Source organism: Pyrus communis, chromosome 4, assembly GCF_041283825.1.
Source record: "Pyrus communis isolate YQ-2024b chromosome 4, ASM4128382v1, whole genome shotgun sequence".
NCBI lineage: Eukaryota > Viridiplantae > Streptophyta > Magnoliopsida > Rosales > Rosaceae > Pyrus > Pyrus communis.
The window spans coordinates 11,611,175-11,621,406 of record NC_142568.1 but is presented as its reverse complement, the minus strand read 5'-3'; the positions used below and the strand labels follow the sequence as shown (position 1 = coordinate 11,621,406).

At 33.4% G+C, this 10,232-nt stretch overlaps 1 protein-coding gene across 17 annotated transcripts; it reads left to right on the top strand.

Moving 5' to 3' along the window:
• The first annotated feature begins 953 nt into the window (after window positions 1-953).
• On the top strand, window positions 954-6,263 carry LOC148697427 (uncharacterized). 17 transcript variants are annotated; one of them, XR_015961565.1, is made up of 7 exons: window positions 954-1,359; window positions 2,396-2,608; window positions 3,110-3,229; window positions 3,843-3,908; window positions 4,023-4,050; window positions 4,921-5,023; window positions 5,864-6,263. XR_015961565.1 is itself a non-coding variant. In XM_088692459.1 (7 exons), the coding sequence occupies exons 2-7, from the start codon at window positions 2,414-2,416 to the stop codon at window positions 5,912-5,914; spliced, it is 438 nt and encodes a 145-aa protein (XP_088548585.1). In that variant the 5' UTR covers window positions 954-1,359; window positions 2,380-2,413; the 3' UTR covers window positions 5,915-6,263. The 17 variants fall into 17 exon arrangements, 1 of the variants encoding a protein (XP_088548585.1); XM_088692459.1 differs by having other exon boundaries at window positions 2,380-2,516; window positions 3,127-3,229; window positions 3,843-3,892; XR_015961572.1 differs by lacking the exon at window positions 5,864-6,263 and having other exon boundaries at window positions 2,380-2,516; window positions 3,215-3,229; window positions 4,921-5,146.
• Window positions 6,264-10,232: the final 3,969 nt, after the last annotated feature.

The window sequence follows — 10,232 nt, the reverse complement described above, 5'->3', positions numbered from 1 at the left end:
ATGTAACATTTTTATACAATCCATAGCATTTAACGACATATAGGAAGCCCCTATAACAGTTTTTGAATCATTATACAATCACATATCTCTTCAGCAACACCAATTTAACCAAAATTACAAATTTTATTTAAAATCTCCAATGTCATATTACCAATCAAAATTTACAACTATATAATCTCTCAACTTTTGATACAAAGAAAATTGAACTAAACAACTACAAAGGATAGAGATCATGAACAAGAAAATATCAACTAATCAAAAAATTCCATCTTCCATCATCAACTAATCAAATATAAAACAATATTAACAAGGCTTCAAAGTTGCACCCAAAAGAGTCAAGATTGATTTTATGATTATAACCAAAAGGTATGCTTTGAGAGGTTTTTTTACCCCATCCTTTGGTCTACTTAAAAAAAGCATTACCACACTTGAAACCGAAAGGGAGAAAACTCCTAAGTTCCTAACCATAAGGGATGAGGAACAAACTCAAATCATTAATAAAAAATTGAATATCATTTCATTCAATCAAGAAGAAAACATCACCTTTAACTACAACAGTTTGGGTCTTTTACGACTTGAAATGATATTATTCATGACATTCATAAAGTTCATGTTGTAATACTTGCACATAATCTAGCATTCACGACATCACTTTTGTGCAAGTCGTTAAATAAAAATATTTACGGCTTAAGCGTTGTGTGTTGTATTTGACAATTTACACGACGCATTTTCCTTCTCTTTTAAGGCATCACATGATGTCGTAAAGTGAATTTTCTATGTATTTGTGTCCTTACCTTATATGGCATGAATGACACATCATAAAGAATGACTTCTAGATTCGTGCGTAAACTTTCCCACTCCACACCTAACATTTTTCTCAAACTTCTCCCTCTTCCATATATATATATGTATATATTTTAAAATCTTTCGTATTTACAAAGAGATATGTGCAAGCATCAGCAATTGCAATGTTCTTCTACCAAACACACCCCCAAAAGAAAAACTTTTGGATTTGCCACAAACTATTAGGCAGGAGATTTTACCACCGAATGAAATGTTAATACATATTTTATCAAAATAAAAAATAAAAAAAATACTGAAGGAATAACATCAAAACCCCTAAATTGAAAAACCTATTTGCTTCTGTTCTCACCCATCCCTACCGTCTTCAGCTTCCCTTTCTTTACTCTTGTCACCCCGACTCCGACAACCAACCACCTCTCCTTCGTCTCCCTCCCTTGGCCACCCTCTCACCCTTTGCTGCTCATTCTCTAACTATTTTCCCTTTCTGACATAACATGACCTAGATTGGGAAAAGAGAAATTGGGTATTTTATCAAGTTCTTCAGTCAACAACAAGGTACCTATTTCTTTCCCTATAATTCTTTAATTGTTTTTGGATTTTCTTCTTCAATTAGTTCTTTAGTTGCCAAGCTTAGACACCCAGTTATCAATTTCCTTTCTCTTCGAAAATAATGGGGTGAATTTGTAGAAAGAATAAAAGGAACCAATTTATTGTGATTGTGTATTTATTTTCAAGAAGGCCGATGTGGTAGATAAATTTATAGAAGTCGGTTTAGTATGTGAGATGTTCTTAGTTAACCAGGTCCATAAAATGTGAAACTTAGTTTTAATTTGCTACTATTTCTCTGCCTCACTTCCTCGTCACCAAATACCAAAGACCAAATGTGAGGTATGCAAGTTGAGTAAGGTTAGTGTACTCACCCATTTGCACTCTAAGTTCGAATTTCACATTCTGTAGTTTAGGATATCATCTTGTAAAAAAAATATCAAGACAAGGGCACCATCTTTTGATATATAATGATTTATGTGTGGTGTTTAATTGGGTCAACCTTGAAAGGCACAAGACTAATACTAGAAAATCATATGGTTCAACAATTGAATTGATACTAAATCGTTTTGTTGACTTGGAATTATAACAAGTAAACATTTTTGGCTTCCCAATTTGGTGGTGCTCGTCCTTTTCCCTTCCTTCTGTTATGATGAACGTTGTTGCAGAAATGTGTTATGCCTTGTGATTTGTAGTTTGTGCTGTACAACCAAAAGTTGAGATTTTAGTGTTTAATAGAAAATGTTTTGTTGCGAGGATAGGAAGTTGAAACTAGTAAAGTGATTGAACGCCTACAATTTGATAAGTCAGCTTTTAAAATTTCTATATTATGCTCTAATCTAATTATGTTTTGATGCAGATTTACCTTTGTATATACATATATGAAATTCTTATACTTTCATGATTTTCTAGATTGAAGGTGCTCAAGCTCTGATGTAGATTTACCTTCAAGTTGATTCTGAGTCTGAATTTAATTCAGTTTATTTATAGTAATTTCAAACACTTGCACATATTTATGTTCAATAATAGGTATTATTTGTGGTAGACCTATCGCATCCGAAAGATGATTGAATATATTGAAAAGAAGATGGCGAAGTTGTACTCTCAATTTAGGCATCGGTTACATCAGCACAACTTGTCATGTGAAACACCTGTGAGAGGACGAGGTAAACTTCCAAATGATCTAATGTTGAATGGGAGACCAAAGAGTCATTTGGAGTGGTTATGTGATAATGTTTACGCTACTACACTTCTTTTGGTATGTATTTTCTTGTATAAGTCCAAGTTAGATACCGATGTTTTCTGATATAGTTAAAAAACAATTTTTTAATTAAGAGTTGATTTTGTGATAAAGCTCTGATAATCTATATAATGTTACCGTACAATAATAATATAGGGGTGCTTTACAAGTATTTTGTTAACATTAGTCATAACCATATGCATATATTGTTTGCATTCATTATGCTTCTCATTGCTTTTGATTATGCATTTCAAATTGGTAAAATTTGAGAATGGCTACAAGAGTACTAGAGCTGAAAGCAATTTATATAGTGTTTATGAAAATTTGAATGAATATGTACAACTAAAATATATCACTTTATATATTACAAGTATGGGATTTTGGAACTTTCCAAATTGTACAAATGTCTAGTTAACTAAATCTTCTTTGTATGTCATATACCACATATAGTCAAATGTGACGAATTTTCATATTTATGTGACGAATGTTTGTCGCCACAAAAATTGTGTTTTCTTGTAGTGATTTTTTCTTGGCAGTGCATTCATCACCAAAACCCCCTGCTTACGAAACATGTGCCTTTTGTTTCTCTGCTGATTTCGGGTACCCTTTTTCGTTCATTTGCAGTAAATGCCATTACAGGTAAATTTTCATATTGAGATGCTTGACATGGCTTTTTTATTTCACTTGTACTGATGGGATTTTGCAATTTGGGTACTAGTAGAGTTTTTGGAATTTTGTAATTTGAATTACTTATATGTTGATTTTTGTGGATCGTTTCGTACTTATGGAAGAAATCGACTCTGTATAGGTTTGGGATATATCTTCAAACATTTTCTTCTATAACTTCAGTTTTTAACCAAATATCATACAACTCTTTCACTCAAATATAAAGTGATAATTTGGTAGGAACTCAGATCCCAACCCAGATCTTCTTTTAGAATCCCCAGCAAGGGAACACTCTTCCTTTCATCTCTCTCTACGACCTCTTAAGTTTTGTCTCAATTACTTTCTCAATTGATGTTATAATAATTGTTAAAATTGTTAGATTTAGTGTTTGGATAAATTAATTGTAGGGATATTGATTGTGGTTTAATTGTTTTGGAATGTCCCTTGCACATTGCAAAAGTCTGATACTATTTGGGAGCTTTTGTATTGCGAGTCCTATGTTTGGCTTAGATGTGGGCTTGAATTTGGCTAGTGCTAGTTTATAAAAAATAATAATACTAACTTAGTCTTGTTATTTTTATTGCAGGTGTGGGGTTAAATGTAATGTAATTGCTCTTGTTTATGAGGCTAGTGATGGTGAATTTTATTTCTGGTATATCGTATAATTTGTCCCTTTATTATGTTTTCTTGTTGGTTGCTAACTTGTGTTAATCTCCCATTCAACTGATGCTGTGAATATTGTATATTTTGCCCTTCTGTTATGCAGAACACTCTGAGCAAGGGGCTTTCTACAAGTAAGTTTGATTATGCTAGGAATATATTGTATATTTTGGTTTTTTAGACATAAGCAAGGAGCATTGTGCAACTAAATTTGATTCCCCTACTAGTTACAAACTGTAGTCATTAAGGAATTGCTTTGTTTTTCTATCACTTACTAGTTTATATATTTTGGTCCTACATATTTGAGAATTAACCCAGCACTTTTTAAGGAATTGCCTTGTGTTTGTTTGTATGGTGCTCTTTTGTGATCAAATTGGATGCTCTATGGACAATGGACATGGAGGATGAGCTTGGGAGATTGCTTTTTTGGGGCTGATGCTACTTTGTAGTCATGATTAGTTTCCTCTGTCAACTTTAGGATGTGCATCAGTTGTAAAACGGAACAAAACATTTTTTGTTTGTGTCAAAACTTCCAGTTGTACTTTAATTGGCAATTTCTACTAATTAATTTAAGTATTTGGAATTTAATGTGTTTGTGGTGATTGTTGTTATTTTTCTATTGTGTTCCTTTCAATATTAATTTAGATGTTATGAAGTTAGGTTTGTCTAAAATGAATTGTTAAAAATAAAAATAAAATAAATGTAAATTACAGCTACAAAATTAGTAGTAATTGTTGATGGTAATCTTTTTTTACGATGTACAATGTGTGCTGTAATTGCTTTCACAGTATTACGACACTCAACAAGCACCGTATCAAATATAAATTACGGCACACATGTATGTCGTAATTTCTTTTGCAGTATTACGGCACTCTATTAACGCCATATCTAATACCAATTAAGGCGTGCAAGGCATGCCTTAAAGAGCATTTACAACGTGTTTTGCTTAAATTATTTACAGCTACTAGAGAACATTGTATTCGACAAAACTTCTTTTATGACAGGGGCTTTTACTGCTTGGGGGCTCGCGCAGTGAATGACAGTTTATGGTGCTCTTTGTGCGCTGCAAAAGACCAATTTTGTTGTAGTTATAAGCTCAAATCTATGGTGGGTGCTTGTGTTTTCTGTTTCTTCTGTCCGATTTGCAATTTCATTTCTTTCCTACGAGTATGAACCAGTTGTGATTGGGTTATCTGATATTTAGTTTAATTATCCTTTGATGTTTATGCATGCAAGCATGTCTATCAAAAATATTTGTCACTTAGAATTTAACAACACAAGAAAGTATCAAATTTGTGCCTTAGCTTAACGAGATTCAATAGACAAAGCATAGGACGAGCAGATTCGAACATGTTCAATTTGCATAGGATGTTGTTGTCTTCCTAATGATATCTCTCAGCTAGTAGTACCAAAACGGCCATATGACTATTCTAAGATCCTCCATGCACATTACACCATTTGATGAGACGATGCACTATACATAATTACATGCAGATTACGTAGTAGTGCATTGAGAAAAATACATACATACATACATACATATATATATGTATGTATGTATGTTTACACATTTCCGATGTGCACATACCGTGAACTTTTTACAGGTACAAATATACAAATTAAAATTAGGAAAAGTTTCTTGAAAACTTCAAGTTATGTCAATACTAGTTCATCTGTCAAGTTTCACCAATAATTACTATCATCTATAGCTTTGTAGAATAAACAAATTTTACTAACCCTGATGTTATGAAATAGGAATGCACCAGTTCGGTAATGAGCTTAATAATATTAAGAGATCAGAATCGGGTTATTCCCTCTACAAATGTCTTACCTGTTTAAATATAGTGCTTGTACCATATTTATGATGTCCAACAAGAATAATTTTGCTAAGCATTTTCCCTTCAAAGGTGTTTTGGGAGTTCACTTTGTCTGTGGAAAGATTTGCAGAATCAGAAGGAATTGGCAAAGACAAGATGTTACAAACCAGCTTTATTGTAGTCTGTAGAGAAGTAACTTCACGGCTAAGGGATGCTTGAAGCATAATTGATTAGGAACTCACTCAACTTATTGCATATCACACAAGGCTATTCTTTCCCTCGTTTATTTGGTAGTAGGTATCATTATGAAGTGCTGTTATGAACATAATGTCTTTTATAGAGACATAAGGCCTTAAAATTTTCTTTTGAATACCAACGAATATCTTAAGATCGCTGATTTTGGGCTGAGCAACGTGATATCTCAACCTAATCAGAGTTCTACATAGGTTGCAGAACAAAAATCTATTGCGCTTCGTAGGTATAAGGAGATACACATATTGAAGGATTTAGACATAATGGTCTTATTACAATATGCTAGCCTACTTGTCTAAATTTCATCTTCATTTATCAGAAATATTTGTTAATTAATTTATACATAATCAATTAGAAATATTATCGAATTTCGTCTCTAAGATCGCATTACTCCATAGCCGTATCATATGACTATCTTACATTTACAAAGGAAAAGAAAGAGAAGGGATTTTCTGATTTGAGCTTACTTATAATGATGACTGCAATTAATTGCAATTCATATTGAAATTGGACTTGTGCTTTAAAATTGAATATGCGATTGTGAAATTGACCTCAGCCATGCAATTAAACGCCACAAAATCAAGATTCTTCATCAGCACTATATATATATATATATATAAAATAACGATGAGGGCAATTGAACCAAGGGCAATGATGATTAGAATTGAATGAACTGTTAATTGAATAATTGGAAATTTGATGTGGAGGATAACCAGGATTAAATGTCATGAAACCAACTGTTATAAACAAATAGAAAGAATTGAACAAATGATTGGTCTGTGTTTACCTTGAATTTGAGATATTCGATGAATTGACTGTGAGTAAGGATTTTGTGCCATTCAAAATCAGTTGTTATGAAAATATTCTTCATAATGAAAATAATGAATTCAAAATTATGATGCAAATATAATTTGAAAATAAGTTATATTGCAAAACTTAAACTGGAACTTACAATTAATTTACTGACGATTGGGTCAGCAATTTAGAAATTGACTGGTGAAAAGGATATTGGTGCACGTAGGCATCCTTGACGTTTGAAAATTAAAAGTGTTTACAATTTTGATTTTTTTGGGTACGGTGTGAACTCAAAGAAAGTTTTTCATTGAGAAAATGTAAAATTGAGCTTGGTTTCTTCTTCCCCGGAGACATCTTCTTAAAGAAGTGGAAAAGAGACTTGGATGATTGATTGATTTACTATGGAAGCACGGGATGGATGGTAACTTGCTTTTTTTGTTGATGAATAGTGGTCTTTGTTGGAATAATTGCTACTTTTACTATGGAATGTGCAAGTGACTGAGTGATTCATTGCTTTGTCAGAATTATTGATGGAACTTTGTCTGAAAACTTCACATGATGACTTTGAAAAGATGGCAATTGTCTGCATGACTTGTCTTGATGACTTTAATTTTCACATGGTGATTAACTGTGTTCACATGGTTGTATGCAAAAGGGTATTGGGAATCCTAGTAATCGGCCCATTTGACTGACTGTGTTTTTTGGTTTGCTGAGTTGGCTGGTTGCTATGAGGATACGTATGAAGATTCGGAGTCTGCGACTTCTTCTTCTTTAGAATGGAGCATCTCTACTTCTGCAAGTAATTGTTAAGCTAGGTTTTTGAGTTGGGTGGCTATTTCTTTGCTTTTTGAGCTAGTTGACTTGGATGACTTGGTTGTTCCTTTAAGTGAAGATGATGGACTAATGTCCGATAATGTTCCGGGATGGCTGGCAAAGATGGTTGTGCTAGTTGTGCTGGAATTACTGGAGATGGAGTAATGGGAAATTCTGTGAGGACCTGACTGATGGTTGAATTTATCCCACCACTTGACTGATCTGATGTTATTGACCTCATAGGTTTCGACTTCATAATTCCACTTCATGATCCACGAGACTTTGTATTTGGTCATGAAAACTAGGATAAGTGTAATTCTATAGTTGAATTGGCTTTTGTCAAATTTGTGTTGGAAACTGGCAGAGAGGACTTGCATAAGCTCTTCTGGTAGGAGAATGGTTGTTGGGCCATGAGTAGATCACCATTTAGGGAACCATGCAGGAAAATTTAATCTGAAACTTTTGTCAAAATTAATGAACCATGAATGACTAAAATCTTCTGTTTGATAGAGAAAGATGTTAGTCCATGCATCAATGTAATCAAAGTAATTGTAATGGTTATTAGGAATTTGAACATATTGGGTGTGAAGGGGTTTTCTTTTGTAAAGGGGGATTCCCCAATCTAATTCGGTTAAAATTTTTCCAATGTAAAGAGAATGGTAGAGGATTTTGTTTTCATGGGTTTTGCTGTAGACAGGTTTGATTGAAATGGACTCGGTTTCACTAAGGATGGCTTGATAGTATTTCAGTGTTTTATGTGGTGTTGTAGGATGATAATGGAAATTGGGTGGAAAAACTGTTTTGGCTAATTTTTCTAGTGCTTGTTCTTGATTGAGATTGAAAGGGATACTGAAAAGATATTCACTGGGATATTTCTTGACGTATGGTGATGTTTTGATATAACTAACTGGTTGGGATGATGATGATTGGTATGTTGGGGTTGAATAAGGATCATATTGACTGACTAATGCCATTTGGTAATTGGGACGTGATGATTGGTAATTGGGCCTAAGGTTTCCTATTGTAGAAGCTAAGGGAGTGAAACGATTAGTAAAGGCTAAGGCTGATGAAGAATTTGGGCTTGATTATTGTTTTACTGGTGGTGGTGGTAAAGTGGCTAGAAGCTAGAACTTTTGAACAAATTACAACATATCTCCATGGTTGCTAATAGTTATATTACCAATCATAGCCTCAGTCAAACTCAAGTTGTCAACCTTTTGGTCACTAGATTTACAGGAATGCTCCATTCCTGGTGTGAAAAACATCTCACTGAACAATCAAGAAATGAAATTAAAAATGCAGTAAAAAAAAGACAAAGATGGAACACCCATCTTTGATGAGCATATAGGATTGACATTTGAAAATTAAAAGTGTTTACAATTTTGATTTCTTTGGGTACAGTGTGAACTGAAATTTTTGACTGAGAAAATATAAAATTGAGCTTGAAGTCTTCTCCAACTGAGTCTTCTTCATATAGACTTGGAAAAGAGACTTGGATGATTGATTACTTTACTGTGGAAGCACGAGATGGATGGTGACTTGCCTTTACTGTTAATGAATAGTGGTCTTGTTGGAATAATTGCTACTTTTACTGTGGAATGTGCAGGTGACTGATAGGAGCATATTTATGCGACTTTGTTAGCTTATTTCTTTGCATTTACTTAGTTAGTTTCTATTTATTATAGAGATTTAAGTTATTTTTGTGTGTTTGTAGGTCCAATTGGCAAATGTGACAAAAAGGGCAAAATGGAGCAATTTAGAGCAGTTTTGGACTTGTATTGGATAACATGTGTATGGAGCATAATGGATGGACGTTTTTGGTGACAAATGATGCTAAAAATGTGCTACAAATCTGGAAAAATTAAATTAAGGCTTGGAAGACAAGGAATCAGCTGAAAACAATGAGATCTTATCCAACCTTATCTTATCTTATCCCATATTATCCAAACATTATCCTATTTAATCCAACATTATCTAAACTCATCTCCAGCTGCAAAAGGAGTCCTTATCCTATTCTAAATCCTTCCCATCTAAATTTAGGAGTCCTCATCATGTTTTAACAATTTATATCTGATTCTAGAAATCCTGAAATCATGCAAACAATGTAATTCCTTTTCTCTTAGAATTGTGTTGTGCCCTATCCTTGTCCTCCAAGGATTGGTGCCGTGAGTTTGCATATATATATATATATAATTTCAGAGAAAAATATAAAGAAGTGCCGCAGCTTTGCAAGGAAGGAGAAGAAGAGCTTTGTGCCGTGACCTGCAATCCGAGGCCATTAGAGTGATGGAGCGTTTCTGGGTTCTTTCTATCCTTAGTTTTAGTTCAATGTTTAATTTAGATTGGTTTTGTTTAATTGCAAACATGTGGAACTAATTTCATTTTAGCTAGGGGTGAATTCAAAGCCATGAACATATATGTGATATGAATTGATTACATCCAATTATTGTTTCGTAAAACATGAATGCGATTTACTTATCTATTTTATTAAGAACTTATTCTTGTATGTTGATTAAGGATGCATACTTAGTTTGCATGCATGAATCTGATGCTAAAATATAAGGGAATTTCACCTAATAGTTATAAACTTATATTTATAAGTAGTAAAGGTCACCAGTCATGATTGTGTTAAGTAAATC